At 44.3% G+C, this 20524-nt stretch overlaps 1 protein-coding gene across 6 annotated transcripts in view; it reads left to right on the top strand.

Annotated features, from left to right (window-relative positions):
* The window catches only part of UNC13B (unc-13 homolog B), a gene marked incomplete at its 5' end in the record, with an annotated part of 380494 nt that overhangs the window by 309097 nt on the left and 50873 nt on the right, over positions 1 to 20524 (top strand). For all 6 annotated transcript variants that reach the window (XM_084628800.1, XM_084628798.1, XM_084628797.1 and 3 more), the window contains 5 exons: positions 368 to 494; positions 7066 to 7162; positions 7943 to 8086; positions 8725 to 8802; positions 13268 to 13345. In XM_084628800.1, the coding sequence (XP_084484926.1) occupies positions 368 to 494; positions 7066 to 7162; positions 7943 to 8086; positions 8725 to 8802; positions 13268 to 13345 (524 nt within the window). The remainder of the gene's footprint in view (positions 1 to 367; positions 495 to 7065; positions 7163 to 7942; positions 8087 to 8724; positions 8803 to 13267; positions 13346 to 20524) is intronic.

Raw genomic sequence — 20524 nt, 5'->3', positions numbered from 1 at the left:
AATGCCATCTCTAGGAATCGTATTATTTCTTTCTTAGGACGACAAAATCCAGAGCATCTAATGTGAAGAGGAGGACAGGCCATAAGAAATCGTTCTCCTCTTATTGTCATGACAACAGAAATTCTTCTATTTTTGAAGTGTTAGATGGAGCTGTGCAAAATTACTCCAGAACTCAACCTGCTGATCTGCAAAGAACCCCCAAATGCTGTAGAAATCCTAACTGCTGAAATGTCATGGCATTATAGGCATACCTCATGCACCAGTACCTTAGCACATTGCAGATGTGTTGTACGCAACCCTGCTGTGACCAGTGCAGCTGGAATAATGCTAATTTAACATACCTGACTGCTTGTTTTCTTCCCAACAGATCATGAGAAGCACAGACTATGTAAAAGTGCAGACTATATGAATTTGCACTTCAAAGTGAAATGGCTGTACAATGAGTATGTTTGCAATCTGCCTGCCTTCAAGGGGAAAGTGCCCGACTATCCAGCGTAAGTCAGTTGTGTTCTCTGTTATAAATTCCATTTCTTGCCCCATTTCACACCTTCCTTAGGGTGATCTTTCTGCTTTACCTTAGTCTTCCTACCTTTCCGATCTTTACTGCCTCTACACTTCTTTCTGACCATAACGAAAGCATACTAGCCTTCTCTCAGCTATTCTTGCTATTGGTCTTTCTCCTCCTTACATACGTGATTGTTTCATCTCATTGTACAGTATGTCTCAACTCAGTCTCAAGAGCCAAAGTATTTAGCAGAGGGTTGGACCTTGGGATCTAGGTTTGATTTGGGGGCATTTCTATGGCATGCTTACAATCTGTGATCTGGTTACATTGGGGTGAGCCTTGTAATTTTGACTCTGTAATCAACGGTTAAACGGCAAATGCTCTGTCTTATCAAACCTTGGCTTCCAAGCACTGTCTGAGTGGCCACCCCAAGTTCCTGCCAGAAGCTGGAGCTGCCGCTAGGGGCTGCCGCCTTTTTTTTTTTTTTTTTAAATAGGCACCGTCCTTAGTAAAGCAGTGCTGGTGTCTTTAGATTAGACTCCAATAATGGCACCTTCCCTGAGCAAGGCGCTCACTTAGGTCCTCGCCGCCCTGGAGCAATTCCGCCCCACTTCCTGTTCTGATGCCTTTTCTCTTTAGTAGAGGTTGCAAAGGGTCTGACTTGAATAATTTGTTTTCTGGGGTTGATTTACAGGGTGAGCAGGCCCATCCTGCTGATATCAATCTGTCCCGCAAAGGGCAGAGCTGGTTCAGTGCAAGCTCACCTTGGGAGAATCCCATGAGTTTCAGCATGAAATACTGCATTCAACAAAGGGCAAAGCAGAGAGCCTGGATCACATGGTCTATATCCAGGGAGGCCAGTGAGGATCAGAGTTATACAGTGTGTCTGTCCTGCCCTTTAATATGGAGCTGTAGTTGCTGGTGACTACAGGTCCCAGATTGCAATAATCAACCTTGTCCTGAGCAACCTGGCCTGTTGCTGCGGCTTGTAGCTGCTGCGCAACACCAAGGAATTAAAAATAAGGGCATGTGCCATCTAAGCTGTATTATTAAAATTAGGCATGGCCCTTGGGCTCCTAGCAAGTTGTCAGCGCAGCCCTCAGGTGAACATAATGTGAGCATGCCTGATCTACAGGGCATCACTCGAATTTGGGACACCTGATATAATAACCAGTTTGAACTGTGGGCCTTGGGAACAGATCAGCAGAGCAATGAGAGGCTGCATGGTCACGTGGACAGGAGGCTAGCCTGGTTTCCTTTCTTGGCTCTGCTTCTGAGTCAGCGAAGGCAGTCACTTGATTTCTCTGTATTGTGTCTTAGTTTACAGATCTGTAAAATAATGATAATGATGCTTAGCTATTTTCCTAAGGAGCTCTGCGATCTATGGGTGAAAAATGTGACCGGAGTGTCACTAAGCAGTAATATTCAATGATCTAACCTGCTGGCTTTGTCTGTGCGGTATCTCTCTATAGAGTTCCTAGTGCCATGGTGTATGTGCAGTCTCAGTAACCTCTGCTGCTGATCAGTGCTAATATTTAACACTAGGCATGTAACCAAACACATCTAATGACTATTTCAACCATCTCCCTTACCTGTCTGCGCTCCTACGCCCACCCCTTCAAAAATACCACTGGGGCTAACTGTAGCAATGAGTTAGTTTCTATTTTATGAAATGCAAGTTCATTAAGTACAGAAGATACTTAAAATTCTCTGCTTCAGCTTCAAACCTAGTAAACTCTTTGAGACCAGTCAAAACTCCACTATCCAGAGAGCCAACTCTTACGCCTCAGAATGGACAGGAGACAGAGCTCAGACCCATTTGCCTTATCCCATACCTGGCAGTGGGGGAGAATGCTTTCTGAGTGATCCATTTCTGATGGCCTTGAGGTTGGGTTGAAAATAAAGTCAAGGTTTCTAAGTGCTGACTCTTAAACCTGTCACTCCCCTTGCTTTCAACAATCCAGCATCAATTTCTGAAACTGGGTAGAAATGCAGCCAGCAGTTGAGCATTAGAGCTTCCTCTTGTCCATCACAGAAGTCAGCGGAAAGACGGAAGATGTTAATTCCCAAAAGCATGAACTTCTTATTCTTTGTCCTTTCAAAATGCTTAATATATCATGTTTTTTTCTAAATTATACACTTTAGTACGCATCAAGTAGTGTGATTGTACCAGAGACGAGCTCGTCTCTGGAGGTAGAAGGCATTTCTGCCTTTGATATCGTGACTTACTGTGCACGTGTTTGGCCCAATCTTGAAAACCCAGTCTGTTTTTGCCCCTGTAACTTGCATGGTCAGTTGAAAACACTGTTTAAATGTCTCAGTACCTGATTTGTGGAGGCAGCCAGGTACCTAGGCATGTAAGCCTTAATTTTGTCTGCAAAATTCTGGCCATAGAAGCAGAGACCAGGTTCAGGACAGGCTGAAACTGCAGCCCTTTGTCTTACATTATATCTGTAACACACAACAATAGGAAATTTCCTTTCAGCCAGAAGACGCAGCTCCCATTCATGGCGTAGGAGAGCTCACTACACTGAAGAGTTTATTCGAAACCAGAACTCTCAAAAGGGCTGTAAAGACTACATGGTCAAGCCCTCCAAAGTCAGGGTGCGATGCCTCCTGCATATTCATTAGGTCAATCTGCATTGGCATGTTACCAGACCATCATTTCCACAGGAGCTCTGCGTCACTTGCTGTGTGAGTTCATAGATTCTAAGGCCAGAGGGGATCATTATGATCATCTGGTCTGACCTCCTGTATAGCACAGGCTTGAGTGTTAGATGGTGCGAATAAGTTAAAAAGGTGTGGCAATTTCTTTTAGATCACTTACTAAAACAGGCAGGAAGAGGAAGGCAATTGCTCCCTGCCAAACAATATGTAAAAATGTGTCTATGAAATTAATTAATTTTAAAATAATTTTGTCGATGAATGTAAAGTAATGCACATTGGAAAAAATAACCCCAACTATACATACAATATGATGGGGGGCTAATTTAGCTACAACTAATCAGGAGAAAGATCTTGGATCTTGGAAAGATCGTGGATAGTTCTCTGAAGACGTCCATGCAGTGCGCAGCGGCAGTCAAAAAAGCAAACGGGATGGTAGGAATCATTAAAAAAAGATAGAGAATAAGATGGAGAATATCTTATTGCCCTTATATATATCCATGGTACATCCACATCTTGAATACTGTGTACAGATGCGGTCTCCTCATCTAAAAAAAGGTATACTGGCATTAAAAAAGGTTCAGAAAAGGACAACTAAAATGATGAGGGGTTTGGAATGGGTCCCATCTGAGGAGAGATTAAAGAGGCTAGGACTTTTCAGACTGGAAAAGAGGAGACTAAGGGGGGATATGATAAAGGTCTATAAAATCATGAGTGGTGTGGAGAAAGTGAATAAGGAAAAGTTATTTTCTTGTTCCCATAATATAAGAACTAGGAGCCACCTAATGAAATTAATGGGCAGCAGGTTTAAAACAAATAAAAGGAAGTTCTTCTTCACTCAGCGCACAGTCAACCTGTGGAACTCCTTTCCTGAGGAGGTTGTGAAGGCTAGGACTATAACAGGGTTTAAAAGAGAACTGGATAAATTCATGGAGGTTAAGCCCATCAATGGCTATTAGGCAGGATGGGTAAGGAATGGTGTCCCTAGCCTCTTTTGTCAGAGGTGGAGATGGATGGCAGGAGAGAGATCACTTGATCATTACCTGTTAGGTTCACTCCCTCTAGGGCACCTGGCATTGGTCACTGTTGGTAGACAGGATACTAGGCTGGATGGACCTTTGGTCTGACCCAGTATGGCCATTCTTATGTTATCCTTAATGTTCTCTTAGCATAGTTCTCTCTATGGAGTTTCTGGTGGAGGAGGGTCTTAAAAGAACCCCCCTCCCCAAAATTACCCTCCCTTTTTGCCAGGCAGTCTGGCTAGACAGCAAAACACCTAGATGACCGTGAATTTGTAAACCATTATGCTGGAAGTATTATGCATCCCATCTATGGCGAGTGGCTTTGTGTTCTCATCACTGCATGTGGCACACTTTCTGAAGTGCCCTTATCTCCTTCTGTGAGCGTGCAGTGAATGTCAAAGGCGCAATACGCAATGGCTGGTAAGGGATAACCAGTAGGCCGTTCTGCCTCCTTCTGTGCCATAAGCAGCAATTAGTAAGTAGCAAGCAGCCTGTGTCATTCATTGAGCTGTAACTTTCTGGGGCAGTAAGCAATACAATACAGTGTGCAGCTTGCCACTCAGGAGCTCTGCAGGGAATCGGAGACTTGCTAGCTACCCTCTTATAAACTACCTCTGTTTCCTTAGTACCTGAGCTCTCTTGTAAAAAGAATGAGTCATGGCTTAAAAAGCACAATCGTTATTTAAAAACCAAACAAAACGCTCAAATCAAGAGAGTCCTGCAGCCCATGCACAAACCATGACTTTCAAAGCCTCAGAACTGCCAGGTCAAAAGCAATTTCACTGGAACATGGAAAGACCTTGTCTCTGTGAGGGAAATTTTCCCATCATTGCTAACATAGGTCAGCGTGGCTGCCAGCTCTGTTGGGTCATGCTGGTGTAGGCAGGCTGCTGCTGGCATTTAACACTGTGTCAGTTACAATTTCCAATATTAACAGGGATGTGCTGTATATGCAAAGGTGTTAGGAGTATTTAAGGCTACCCAGTATTTAAGGCTGCTCTGCGGTTGTGCGCTCGCTCTCTGTCTGTCTCGCTCTCGTGTCTCTCACGTTATTTCACATTTTTTGCTAATTCAAGCAGCCCATAATTAGCACCATTTGAATGAGCTCCATGGCCTGTTCAGAGAAGGTCGTACTCTACTGTGAAGCTCATGTAATACACTTCTTATGGATTGAATTCACACATGGGCCTTTTTTCCCCTTGTTTGTGAATGCTGTTTGGTACTATATGAAAGTGAGATTTGCTGCAGCTACAGTACTTAAATACTTACATAGAGAAGAGCTGTGCAATGAACTCTAGAGAGACATTTAATTCAGATGAAACCTTAAATGCTCTGCTGCTTCTTAAACACCACCGAAAACCTCCCCTATCTATTGTCCTGATGCTTTCAAACAGCAAGAGAATGGGGTCTGGCTAGCTCAAGGGATTGCTGATGGAATACAGGTCCTTTCTCTTCCTCTTTGCTGGTTCAGATCCAGCACATCAGTCCTGGTAGCTGTCTGGTGCAGTGAGTTAAGAGTCTAGTCCAGTTCCAAGTGGATAAATGTCCCCACTTTAATTGTAAAGCTACCTCCTTGGCACAAAAGGGCACCCATTTTTAACAGGCCCAGTTTCCGGAGCCCTTTCCATCCTGCTATGCTACTCTCTCCCCTCTCCAGGATAGGAGATGGGAAAGCATGGGGGAAGCTTGTTCTCCTTTGCCCACGTTCCACCTGTTCTTGGGATTCATGGAGCTCCACTCTAGGGTGGGTCAGTCTGGCCCCTTTCATATGCACTGAATTCACTTGCACTCTCACAAGAGATAAGTCACCATGGCACTGCTGATTCTGCATGGGCTGGTGTCTCCTGTGGGGATAGTATAGTGCCACCAATCGGACGTTAAGCTCTGATTACTCAAGCGTTCTCCCAGACTGTTAACGAATTAGCATGCCAAAGAGTCTAAAAGACTGGATCCAACTTGGAGAGCAGTTGTGCCTTTGGGAGAGAGGATGCCAGGCTACCCTACGGAGGGTATGGGGTAGCAGAGAGCAGCACCAGAGTGGAGAAAACTGCCTCATCTGGGATCTGCCTCCCCCAACTCCCAAAATATGTTCCTGCACCTGGAGACAAAATGGCAGGAGGCCCAGGGAAGCCACTTCCTTCTCTCTTTCCTTATGCAATGCAGATCTGACAGCGAGAGCTGCAAGCTCACACAGCAAGCTTCTCTTCCCAAACCTGTATCCCTTAGCTCGTCCCTGGGAGCATGTGTGGTTAAATTTCTCAGAGCCACTGGTAAAATTAGTGAGCACACGGTTCTCGGGGAGGGGGAGAGAGGGCTAGTAATGCAAACAGGAAAAGAGAAAAAGGAGTAAAAACATTGAAAGCAAAACCAGAACCAAGCTACTGAAGAGGGAGAGAGCATGAGCAGAGGTGGAACAGTGCAGAGGGAGAATGAACGAAGTGGGTGAAATAGTAGCAACTGTACTGAAGCCCGTGGTTATGAGGGGCCCAATCTGACAATCCAGTGCTCAGGGCGTCAGGCGAGATTGTGGCCTACTGTTCCTGCCCAGGAAGCAATGTGGGCACATGTGTCAGTACACCTGTGTGTGAGGGTGCTGCTGTCCTCCAGATCCTCCCTGGGGAAAGCCAGCTGGGCACCTGGGCAGATGATGATCAGCTTTCAGACTGGCTCGCTAGAGGGTCAGCTGCTGTCTGGCAATAAATGTAACCAATAAAGCTGGGGAGAGGAAAGCCAGGATTTTTGCTGTTTTGAAGGCATTTGAATCACTGAAAGACTCATCGAGTGCTGAGAGGTGGGAATGCCACAAGATTAGTAGTTGTGACTAGGCACCGCGTTTCACACTGTAACTTGCTCTCCTTCCTCTCCCTGTGGCAGATGGTTTGAGCAGTTTGTGATGCAGTGGCTGGATGAGAATGAAGATGTTTCCCTGGAATTCCTGCATGGAGCCCTGGAAAGAGATAAGAAAGATGGGGTACGTAGCTGGATTACTGTGCCCAGGAACCAAATATTACCACAGCAAATTCAGGAGCCTGAATGCGGATGCAGCCATTTTAGCTCACTGAAGAAATAGGAATCTCCTTTATCTTGAGACTTTGTCCCCAGGTCCTCAGGAACTGTTTTAACCTAATAGGGGCTGCAGAGCAATTCATTTACAAGTGGTGCTGCTGCTAATCTGTGTCAGCAAGAGGCTTGGCATTCTCCCACATCCCCATGCCTGTGAGAGAAGTCATTGAAACACATGAATCTAGGGACTTGTCTAATCGTGACAATGAAAGTGACCTTAATCCATCTGTTCTTTAACCTCACCGAGCACTCCCAGAAGGCGTTGTTGTGCTGTACGTAGCCTGTTTGAATGTGGATGCGAGCCCTCATTTATATTTCTCCATTTTAAAAAAAAAATTCTGTGCGTTTTCGTTTCCATGTTGCTCATTAAATGAACAGGCAAACGATGCATTTCATGAAAGGTCTCAGCAGTGTAATTGCCAATCCCAGGTGCTGAGTCATGTCCCTTCCTGGTTTAGACTGCAATTGTCAAAGGGAGATAGGTCTCATAAGTCCTTGAAAATTAGGTTCCAAACTTCTTTGGGACCCTTTGAAAACTCCTTCCTTAATTCTGGGGTGAACATATTCTGCTTTGCAGCTGCCCAGTGCCCCACGCAGCAGACAAAGGACAGATACCTGAGAAATACCAGCTGCCTCTCTCAAATCCGTACAAGACACTCAGAAATTACTGTGTGTGTTTTTTGTTTAGTTCCAGCAAACATCTGAGCATGCTCTATTCTCCTGCTCGGTGGTGGATGTCTTCACACAGCTCAATCAGAGCTTTGAGATCATTAAGAAGCTGGAGTGTCCAGACCCTATGATTGTAGCTCACTATATGAGGAGGTTTGCTAAGGTAACAGCACTAGCATTTAGCTTTTCATCTGCCTTCAATTGTATGGAGAACTTTAAAGAACTTTAGGGCTTCTTATTTTTGGTTTTAACCGATAAACGCTGATAAAACACCCCCTGGACAAAAAATAAAAATTTAGAAAACATTGGCATTTCTCCAGTAAACACCAGAAATGCTTACATGTATCTAAGGGCCTGTCTATGTGGAGCGATAACACACACCACAGGGGGGTGATTTCCAAAGCACGCTAATGTTTTGCACATTAATTGGTCCATGTAGACCCTGCTACTGTGTACTAAAGGGTCCCTAGTGTCCTTTAACATAGTACTGTTTGAAACAGTACTACATTAAAGTGCAGTGAGGAGCATTACAAAGAGATTATTCATTACAGTATACACAAAGAGAAAGTCCTTAAAAAGTCTGATTATCAGACATCTGCATAGAACGCTCAAATTGCTTAAAAAAAAAAAGCCACCCAAAAATGAAATTAATGAACCCTGAAGAACCAGAAGCTAAAAGTTTTGAAGAATCCTGTCTACTCTAAGTTATTGGTTTGATTTTATTTTTGTGTTCTTCTGCAAACATCCTGCATTTCTCAGTCGAAGAGCAGAGTGTAACATCATTTACTGTTGTCTTTGCAGACAATTGGGAAAGTGCTGATGCAGTATGCTGACATTCTCTCCAAGTGCTTCCAGTCCTACTGCTCCAAGGAGAAACTAGTGAGTAACATTTGATTTCCCCCCTCCCCACCTTTAGAAACCCAGGCATCATTGAGCTGCTCTGCAATAGCTTTAAAATAGCAGGTTAAAGAGTCCTCATACTGCAGCTGGGAAGCCATAAACCGCATCATTGTTGCTCATGTCATCAAGCCCCAGGAGTTTTATGGAGTTAATTTCATTTTATAGGTGAGCAAATCAAAGTTAAGAACATAAGAAAGGCCATACTGGGTCAGACCAAAGGTCCATTCAGCCCAGTGTCCTGTCTACCGACAGTGGCCAGTGCTAGGTGCCCCAGAGGGAGTGAACCTAACAGGTAATGATCCTCTCGCCTGCCATCCATCTCCACCCTCTGACAAACAGAGGCTAGGGCACCATTCCTTACCCATCCTGGCTAATAGCCATTGATGGACTTAACTTCCATGAATTTATCCAGTTCTCTTTTAAACCCTGTTATAGTCCTAGCCTTCACAACCTCCTCAGGCAAGGAGTTCCACAGGTTGGCTGTGCGCTGAGTGAAGAAGAACTTCCTTTTATTTGTTTTAAATCTGCTGCCCATGAATTTCATTTGGTGGCCCCTAGTTCTTATATTATGGGAACAAGTAAATAACTTATCCTTATTCACTTTCTCCACACCACTCATGATTTTATAGACCTCTCTCATATCCCCCCTTAGTCTTTTCTCTTTTTCCGTCTGAAAAGTCCTGGCCTCTTTAATCTCCCCTCAGATGGGACCCGTTCCAAACCCCTCATCATTTTAGTTGCCCTTTTCTGAACCTTTTCTAACGCCAGTATATCTTTTTTAGAAAAAAGAAAAGGAGGACTTGTGGCACCTTAGAGGCTAACCAATTTATTTGAGCATAAGCTTTCATGAGCTACAGCTCACTTCATCGGATGCATAAGTGAGCTGTAGCTCACGAAAGCTTATGCTCAAATAAATTGGTTAGCCTCTAAGGTGCCACAAGTCCTCCTTTTCTTTTTGCAAATACAGACTAACACGGCTGTTGCTCTGAAACATATCTTTTTTGAGATGAGGGGACCACATCTGTACACAGTATTCAAGATGTGGGCGTACCATGGATTTATATAAGGGGAATAAGATATTCTCCATCTTATTCTCTATCCATTTTTTAATGATTCCTAATTGGGCACTTGCTGTGTGTCAGTCCCACCACACCTATGTCAGAGGGTTTACTCTCCATTAAGGAGATGGAAATAAATATTCCAGTTGCATGCACCTTGTAGACTCTGCTGTGATCCCCTCCCTCCTCAGGCTACAGCCGCACATGGAATTATTGAGAGCAGAGATGGACCATTCCTGTCGGGCTCCATGCTTGCACAGGGTGCTTGGCCACGTGACAAGGTGATGGCCAAGGTAGACTCTGCCTGCCTTGCTGGGGCTTGGGCTCTTCTCCCCATCTTTTCATTCTGAACCTGGGGAACTGCTTTATGGCTGCTGCTATCACCTTTTTCCAGGGCCCTTTGGAGTGAGGCATCCACCCTATTGTCTAAATCTTGTTTTACAGCCATGAAAAGAAATGGGCTTGGGACACTCTTTGTAGATGTTTATACTATGTCTGTATCCCATTTGGCTTTCACAAACACTTCCCAGTTTATTATCCCCTACTTAAACTAACTTGTTGTTCAACCCCATTTCTACATCATTAATGGTGGTGGTAAATAAAACTGTGTCTGAAATCTGGATGTCTGTCACATGCTGTTCTTGACGCTCTTCTTTAATGAAGCCAGGGGAATGCTCCAGCCTTCTCCTAGCAAATGGGCTTTCTCCCTTTGTGCTCATGTAATTCAGACTCTGTCAGGACATGGCACCAGAGAAGTCACACTCCGATCACAGTGGCTGTAAACGGAGTGATCGATAAGTGCTCCAGCATTCCAGGGTCACTCGAGGCCATTAGTTGGTGTATTTTTTCCTGTGCAGTTTAATAGGTAATGCAGCTGTGTCTGCCCCAAGAGAGTGAAAGAACAAAAACAATGTTGTTCACTCAATTTTCATGTGTTTACCAAGACTTTCTCCCCTTTCTGCTGCAAGTGCTAATTGTTTATACAGGTTTCATTGTTTCTACCCATAATTATTTTCTTCAAAAGACATAATTTCCCATCATTTTCTTGAAGTAAAGGCCACAGCATGCAAATGGCTTAGAATCATAGAATCATAGAATATCAGGGTTGGAAGGGACCCCAGAAGGTCATCTAGTCCAACCCCCTGCTCAAAGCAGGACCAATTCCCAGTTAAATCATCCCAGCCAGGGCTTTGTCAAGCCTGACCTTAAAAACCTCTAAGGAAGGAGATTCTACCACCTCCCGAGGTAACGCATTGCAGTGTTTCACCACCCTCTTAGTGAAAAAGTTTTTCCTAATATCCAATCTAAACCTCCCCCACTGCAACTTGAGACCATTACTCCTCGTTCTGTCATCTGCTACCATTGAGAACAGTCTAGAGCCATCCTCTTTGGAACCCCCTTTCAGGTAGTTGAAAGCAGCTATCAAATCCCCCCTCATTCTTCTCTTCTGCAGGCTAAACAATCCCAGCTCCCTCAGCCTCTCCTCATAACTCATGTGTTCCAGTCCCCTAATCATTTTTGTTGCCCTTCGCTGGACTCTCTCCAATTTATCCACATCCTTCTTGAAGTGTGGGGCCCAAAACTGGACACAGTACTCCAGATGAGGCCTCACCAATGTCGAATAGAGGGGAACGATCACGTCCCTCGATCTGCTCGCTGTGCCCCTACTTATACATCCCAAAATGCCATTGGCCTTCTTGGCAACAAGGGCACACTGCTGACTCATATCCAGCTTCTCGTCCACTGTCACCCCTAGGTCCTTTTCTGCAGAACTGCTGCCTAGCCATTCGGTCCCTAGTCTGTAGCTGTGCATTGGGTTCTTCCGTCCTAAGTGCAGGACCCTGCACTTATCCTTATTGAACCTCATCAGATTCCTTTTGGCCCAATCCTCCAATTTGTCTAGGTCCTTCTGTATCCTATCCCTCCCCTCCAGCGTATCTACCACTCCTCCCAGTTTAGTAGTGTTGTGTTCACAAATGGTTCAAATCTCCTTTAGTTTCTGAACAGTACTCGGTGCTGTACCCAACCCGGTAGCCTGCCAGGGATGCGTATAGAATTGGCATCCGTCCATGTTCGGGGAAACTTAACACTGCATTCCCTAAGTTTTTTCTTTTGCTAATGGCACGCAAAAACAACAGTGAATTACCCCAAAGAGACTGTGAAGCCAAAATAGTCCACATCTGATCCGTGCTGGTGTGGTGGAAACCTTAGCTTAATCTCTGGAAGGAAATGCCCATTGTGTGCCCCAGCGTGTAGACATATCCATGAATGACAACAGATGGGGCTGGGACACCGCCATCCCCCAGTTCTGTTCAAGAGGGATGGTCCAAACAAGACAAGCCATTCCACTTCTGTGACCTAGAACTCAGTCAGTCTGCTAGATGCTCCTTTTCTTTAAGACCCACATCAGTGACCTTCATTACTTATAGATCAGGCAGGAGTTTCCCCATATATGGACAATTGGAAAGCACCCTTAGAAAATCCCTTGATTGGTAGAAGTAGGGTTTGGCAAAATATAATCCCCTATATAGAAAAGCTTCCATTCAACTGGAAGTCTGGCACTCTCATCAGGAGTGTTACTGGCGCAGAGGATCATCATTCATGGGTGTTTGGCTATTTGATCCAGTGGGGAGCTGTTCCCTTGTAGCCGGGCGGATTTGCTCATACGTCAGGGCACTTAAAACAGAAGATGCATCTCGTCCCCTTCGGATTAATGCCACTTCACCATGGCCTGGCAGTTTTCTAGGTCAGATATCTGCCTCTATGATACAAATCCTCCAAACTGCTACTGGATGCTATTGTCAATTCAAATGCCTCCATGGGTACTGTGTTCAGGGGAGAGATTCTGAATGAGGCAGGCTGAGATGGATCACTGCATCCCTTCTCCCTTCATCCCTAGCTGAGTCTCACGCTAGAGATGTTTGGGATCTGCTACATAGAGTCCCTTAATTGCAAACAGGGGAGCTTGAGCAGATAAATTTTTCCCCCTCGCTGATGCGTGAATTTCTGGGAGCGGCCACTTTGTTGTGCACCACCTCCCTTTATGATCTGTATGCAGTTCAGATCTGCACAGGTCAGAGTTGAGAGTCTGGGGGCGATATCAGAATGGACTCTTACAGGAGGGCAGCTGCCAGTTGTCTACTTGATCAGCCAATTGTCACTGGAGCAACCCCTTAACCACTGATTGGCATGTCTGCAAGCAGCTGCCCCCTTTCCTGGTTGGAAAGAGGGACTTTCCTCCTAAGCTTTGTTAGCACTGAAATCTGCCCCTGCCCTTCCTCTTCCTTTACATGCTGGGGGAAATTCTAGCCCTGGCTATGCCAGTGAAAGAACAAATAGTGTTGTCACCCTGATCAGTAACAAGACTTTGCCATTGCCTCCTTCAGCCCTGCATCCTGATGAACAACATTCAGCAGCTGAGAGTGCAGCTTGAGAAGATGTTTGAGGCCATGGGTGCTAAGGAGGTAAGAGCACTAAAATTGGCTACTTACGCCCATAACTACTGGTTTACCTAGAGCCTCCAGTAAAGATTAGGGCCCCATTGCTTTAGGTGCCAGGCTGTCAGAGTGAAAGGACAGCCCTTGCCCTGAAAATCTTTGTCTAATTGAACACAACAGCAGGGTTTTCAAACAACAGACAGGAGCCCGGGGGAGGACAAGGGAAGTAGTAATAAGACAGTAATAAGAACATGCATTAACATGGGCACAAGAAGATGTTTTCAAGTCTGTTTTTTAGGAATGTCGACAAACCCTCCACATTACAGGCACAAGTCATTTTGTGCAGTGTGTAAAGGTCAGTAACTTGGTTGGGAGTAAATGACGTACATTTAATATATTCTAAAAAACGCACATGCTGTGTAATTCACCTGTCTCATTCTTTGGGTCACTAAAAAAGTGTTTGCCAAGGTAGATTTATTGCGCTGTTCCTGTGACACTCTTGTTCAGAGTGTAGCAAGTTTCAGAGACATGAAAGAATTTTGTTTCAGTTGCTGTTTGTGAAGAGAGGATGCTCAGCTATAATGTACATCTTTTTTCCTCTCTCTCTCTCTCTCTCTCTTTTCATTGCTTTTCAAGACTCGGGGTGATGAAGAAAAGAACATTGATCATGTTAGGAAAAAATCTTTTTAGAGCCTCAGGGCATTTTCTTTAGCTGTGACGAGCTAGACGCTGCGCTGTCATCTGCACGCCAAGGGGAGAGTTCAGGGGTGGTGTTTCACTGAAGTGCAGTTCAACTTTTTGACTCTGCACTGTTGTTTCCAAGTCTCTCTCGTGCTTAGTGGCATAATTCTAAGAAGTGACAAATGCTTGTTTTTTAAAAAAAAAAACAAAACCTGCTAAATGTTTCACCGGCTAATGCAAGGATGACAGCAAAGAGGTTTTCTTCACAGTGGAGCACAGTTCTCCTCAAACAAAATGTCCCAGCAACCCAGACTTCTGTGTTGCACGGGGTGCACCCAGCCTTGATATTATATCAGTAATGGCCACAAAGGGCCAATTTTTCAGAACAATTGCTCCCATGATTAAACGTATGTAAATAGTTTTATGAAGGCATCACTCACATGTACAGGGAACACCACTAAGAAATCAGCATTTGCCAAGTTACCCAACAGTGCTATCAGATAGCCACAGTATTTCCTTATACTTACAATCGGAAATAACATAGTATCTCAAATGGCTGGTGGTAAACTGTATTTAATGACAATATAAACTATTTCACTTAGCCTGGGTAAGATCACCCTCTGGGAAAGGTGCGTCTTTCAGCACAGAATCTCAACAATGCCTATCCCAGCACTTTCCCGGTGAGTTGAGAAATCATAGGGGGGGTTTCAGCTTGCACCACAGGTTCACAGGAGAGTCCTGTGGCCAGCACTGCGGGTGTGCAAACCTCTGCATTTTCACACTCATTCCTAATGCTGCATAATGACTCAGCACTTCATGAGCATACAAGATGACATAAATGAAATAACAAGCGCACGTCGAACTGTTTGGTGTAAGGTACAGTGCAGTGTGTGTAACGTACTGGAGTGTTTAGGGTACATGTGTTCTGCACTCAGTCTGTGGTACACTAACACTCCACCTCTGTCCAGACAGTCGGTGCTCAGGGTGCTGAGACTCTAGCTGGAACAGGAATGCAGATCTCAGCTGTGATATCACACAGCAATCATCCAGAACAAAACTACATTTATACAAAAACTCATGACCTTCCTGAGCTCCGTCTGCTGCGAGCTTCTCCCTCCCAGCCCAGCTTGTCCCTTTGCAGCATCCTCCATTGAAAGCCGCCTCCTGTAGTGACACGAAAATGGCTGAGAAACTGACACTAAACTGGGAGGAGTGGTAGATATGCTGAAGGGTAGGGGTAGGATACAGAGGGACGTAGACAAATTAGAGGATTGGGCCAAAAGAAATCTGATGAATCATAGAATATCAGGGTTGGAAGGGACCCCAGAAGGTCATCTAGTCCAACCCCCTGCTCAAAGCAGGACCAATTCCCAGTTAAATCATCCCAGCCAGGGCTTTGTCAAGCCTGACCTTAAAAACCTCTAAGGAAGGAGATTCTACCACCTCCCTAGGTAACGCATTCCAGTGTTTCACCACCCTCTTAGTGAAAAAGTTTTTCCTAATATCCAATCTAAACCTCCCCCACTGCAACTTGAGACCATTACTCCTCGTTCTGTCATCTGCTACCATTGAGAACAGTCTAGAGCCAACAAAGGCTGATGGTTGGCTCAACCATCAACAAAGGTTGATGAGGTTCAACAAAGACAAGTGCAGAGTCCTGCACTTAGGACGGAAGAATCCCATGCACTGCTACAGACTAGGGACCGAATGGCTCGGCAGCAGTTCTGCAGAAAAGGACCTAGGGGTTACGGTGGACGAGAAGCTGGATATGAGTCAGCAGTGTGCCCTTGTTGCCAAGAAGGCCAGTGGCATTTTGGGATGTATAAGTAGGGGCATTGCCAGTAGATCAAGGGACGTAATCGTCCCCCTCTATTCGACATTGGTGAGGCCTCATCTGGAGTACTGTGTCCAGTTTTGGGCCCCACACTACAAGGATGTGGAAAAATTGGAAAGAGTCCAACGGAGGGCACCAAAAATGATTAGGGGACTGGAACACATGACTTATGAGGAGAGGCTGAGGGAACTGGGATTGTTTAGTCTGCGGAAGAGAAGAGTGAAGGGGGATTTGATAGCTGCTTTCAAGTACCTGAAAGGGGGTTCCAAAGAGGATGGATCTAGACTGTTCTCAGTGGTAGCGGATGACAGAACATGGAGTAATGGTCTCAAATTGCAGTGGGGGAGGTTTACGTTGGATATTAGGAAAAACTTTTTCACTAGGAGGGTGGTGAAACACTGGAATGGGTTCCCTAGGGAGGTGGTGGAATGTCCTTCCTTAGAAGTTTTTAAGGTCAGACTTGACAAAGCCCTGGCTGGGATGATTTAGTTGGGGATTGGCCCTGCTTTGAGCAGGGGGTTGGACTAGATGACCTCCTGAGGTCCCTTCCAACCCTGATATTCTATGATTCTTCAGTGGTCTCCCTGCACTGTGGGATTATACAAGGAGGAGGAGATGTGCGGGGAACTCTGGCTCAAACCCTGTGACTCACAAACCTGGGGAGAAAAAGAATGCGAATGACATGATGAGCAACTGGAATATAGTTTACTCAATATATTAGAAAGTTTTCCTGGGAGTGAGACTCTTTGCTACATGCTGTTTGTTCACCTCATCCGCTTGCCACTGTTCACCAGAAATACTTCATTTAACTTGTGCCGAGTACCTGAAATAGCTGACCTCCCCAGGGTTTTCCTCTTGGAATGCATTTAGTACTTTTCTGCATAGATTGAAACCCTGCCAGATCCTCTGTTCCGCTAGCCTAGACTGCTTTGTTCTAGTTTATTTAGTGGCTACTCTGACAGTGATTAGTCCTGGCTGGTGAATATCAGTTAGTGAGAGGACGACTCTGAAAATAGAGATAATTATGTGCTCTGGAAATACCTCATCTTGTGCAAAGTTTTTGTCCTCTCCTTCAAGAAGGACAATTACTTGGTGTTTTCAAGAGGTGCATACAGCATCCATACTTCAAACAGTGGTTGGCACTAAAATGTAAACATTGCCCTCACTGCTGTCTAAAAAGCAATAAGAGGAGCTATTTCCCTGTAAAGAATAAGAAAATGTTACGGTGAGGTCACATCAATGCTCTCAGTAAATGTTTATTTTTGTGTGTTACCCAAGGTATTCTGGCCGAATGAAAGCACCCAGGCAGTTTTCCTGTAATTATACTAATAAATTAGGAGTTGCAGGTAGACAAATCATGGAAGTTAGGAGTTGTAGGTGGTGAGAAAGATTCAGTGAATTTAAGATAGCATGCACCTTTGACTACTTCAGCTGCATTCTGTTCACCTAATCCATCCACACATGGAGTACTTCTAATATTACAAAGCTCTGAACAGGTTTCAAATAGTTCCTGCTCTTCCCAAATGTGAAATCCTATTCCTGCCTGCATTCCTTGTACTCTCCCTAAAACATTACCCAAGGATAATGCTGTGGGATAAGGCAGCATTCAGCCCTAAACCCCTGGGCATAATACCCAATATCTTGTAGCCTCAATGGGTCACAAGCTGGAGCACAAAAGATCTGGAAAATCCTCCTTCCAGTGTGGTGTACTGCCCTGGTTTCCCACCTTGGAAGATCCCAAGAGATTCCCTCATTCAAACTACAACATAATACGTGATTGAAAAGCTCTCTTAGATCATTTTTAGAGTTTTATACCACTTTATTTTTCTCCCTTTGAGCCTGTGCAGTGGATCTCATGCTGCTAGGACAGCTTGACTTAGAGGGATACAAATATTATCAATATAGCTTCCAAAAACCTCTCCCAAATGTTAGGTGTTTGGGGAAAAATAGCGTTTCTGAAATTATTTGTAGTGGTAAAAGCATAATACACAATGATGTTGTGGTGTAAATGTTGTAGGCACAGATTCTATGGTGATGGCAGTCATATATGTTCACTGATGTCACTGACATAACTTTGGAGTAACTTGTATAATTCAGGTGTCAGCGTAGCAGCAGTGTTAGTCTGTATTGGCAAAAAGAAAAGGAGTACTTGTGGCACCTTAGAGACTAACCAATTTATTTGAGCATAAGCTTTCGTGAGCTACAGCTCACCTGATCGGATGCATTCAGTGGAAAATACAGTGGGGAGATTTATAAACATAGAGAACATGAAACAATGGGTGTTACCATACACACTGCAGGAGAGCGGGCGGGGGGACCTTTTGTAGTGATAATCAAGGTGGGCCATTTCCAGCAGTTGACAAGAACGTCTGAGAAACAGTGGGGGGTGGGAATAAACAAGGGGAAATAGTTTTACTTTGTGTAATGACCCATCCACTCCCACTGTATTTTCCACTGAATGCATCCGATGAAATGAGCTGTAGCTCACGAAAGCTTATGCTCAAATAAATTTGTTAGTCTCTTAGGTGCCACAAGTACTCCTTTTCTTTTTGTATAATTCACTCATCCCTTCACAAATGCATTATGTTTTTCTGAAAGCTCTGCTCTAGGAATTATTTTGGGGAAGGCCTCCGGCCTGTGTTACACAAGAAGTCAGACTAGATGATCACAGTGGTCCCTTCTGGCCTTGGAATCTGAATATCTTTGAATGTGGCAGTCATAAAGTCATGCAAGTAAAGCATTCATGCCACCTGTGCTGTTTTCTCTTCACCCCTCATGTTGTTCTACAGACCTCTGCTTGGGAATGGTACAAACAGTCTGACAGTGGGCAGTGTAATACTTTCTATTTTCATTCATCAGGAACGACTTTGCAGCCCACTCCTACCTTCTTCTGCCTTTCACAAGTTATGCAATCATTAACTTCTGCAGGATAAAAAAACCCATGTACTGCACTGCCCACTGTCACGAATTCTTGATATGCTGCACAAGCCCAATTAAAAGGTGTAGAAACTTAGATTTTTATGAAGTACAAGCTTCTCAGGGAAAATATCCGAGAAGAAGGATATTTACAGTGGAACATCAGAGTTACCAGAATTACAAACTGACCAGTCAACCACACACCTCATTTGGAACCGGAATTACACAATTAGGCAGCAGCAGACACACACACAAAAAAGCAAGTACATTACAGTACTGTGTTAAATGTAAACTACTAAAAAAATAAAGGGAAAGCAGCATTTTTCTTTTGTATAGTAAAGTTTCGAAGCTGTATTAAGTCAATTTTCAGTTGTAAACTTTTGGAAGAACATCCATAATGTTTTGTTCAGAGTTACAAACATTTCAGAGTTATGAACAACCTCCATTCCTGAGGTGTTCATAACTCTCAGGTGCTACTGTTTTGAGCCTTGAGAACAATGTCTTCATTGGACTTGTCTTCCTCCAGTTTTCATGCCCTTGGCTATCAGCTAAGCTGTATGAAAAATGCTCCAGTAAAACATACTCTCTTCTTGGTGTTCAGACAGATTTATCCCTCATTTTAAATGCTCAGTCACCTGTATGACAAACCCCAGGATCGCTGAAGAACAGCCTTGACTTTGTTATAACAGCTGTGGGAAAGCATTCCTTGGGTCCAGGCTCCTGCTAAGAGCTTCTTATCCTGCTGAGTTCTTCAGTCTTGTAAGACCTCTGTCAAATCCACACTAGAGTTAGAAATGCATACTGCTGGCTTTGCTCAGCCCTCCATCTTCTCCCTTTCCTGAAAGGTGGGGGAGAAGTGAGTGATCCTTGGGACCATGTGACATAAGCCTGGGATAAAGATAAAAACCAATGTATTGTGTCTTTTTAAAGAAGGTCTCAATCTGTTTTAGCTTATCAAAAAGAAGTGAGAGGTGTCTTGATTACAGTGTATAAGTACCTATGCAGGGAGAAAGTTCTGGTACCAAGGGGCTTTTTAATCTAACCGCAAAAGGCATGACAACCATCAGTAGGTGGACGTTAGTCAGACAGAATCAAATTTAGAAATAAGGCCCAAATTGTTACCAGCAAGGGGATTAACCATGGGAACAAACTGCCCTGTGCAGTGGTAGAGTCTCCATTTCTTGATGGCTTCAAATAGAGACAGGATGCCTCGTCTCTGAAAATACAGATAATACGTTCTGGCTTCATGTGTAAGGTGGGTGTTGAGAGTCTCCATTCATTGTCTGGACACTGCTTTTAGATCCTCAAACAAGATGCTGTAGAAGTGCCAAGTATTAGTCCTACTAGAATTAGAGCATTTGTTCAGAATTAATCACCATGTAGTCTAGGCTGTCTCATGTTTCATAGAAAGAGAACATTTTTATTAGCTTTCTTTCTCAGTGTCACGCTCCATGCACCCAGAGTGAGGGAGATTGTAAGACTCCATAAGGCAGTGGAGTTCCAGCTTCCAGCAGAAATGTCATGGTCATGATATGCATTACAATGCGCCAACTTTCTAATATTTCTTGCTGCTCCGCTCTGCAAGCCAGGTTTATTGTGCAGTCCAAGTGGCATTTCCTGTTCTCATGGATAGCTGGTACATTTGACATTCATTGACGAAGCAGCAAAGTAGATATTAGTTCCTTCAGGAGCCTTTATCAGTGCTTCACCATATTGGCAGAGAAGAGTTTCCAGCTACACTGAAAACTGAAGGAAGTCTATGAAGGACTGTAACT

The sequence above is a fragment of the Lepidochelys olivacea genome, assembly GCF_965140295.1.
Source record: "Lepidochelys olivacea isolate rLepOli2 genome assembly, chromosome: 5".
In the NCBI taxonomy this organism is placed as follows: domain Eukaryota; kingdom Metazoa; phylum Chordata; order Testudines; family Cheloniidae; genus Lepidochelys; species Lepidochelys olivacea.
The sequence above is the reverse complement of the archived record's forward strand: the minus strand, read 5'-3'. Positions and strand labels throughout refer to the sequence as shown.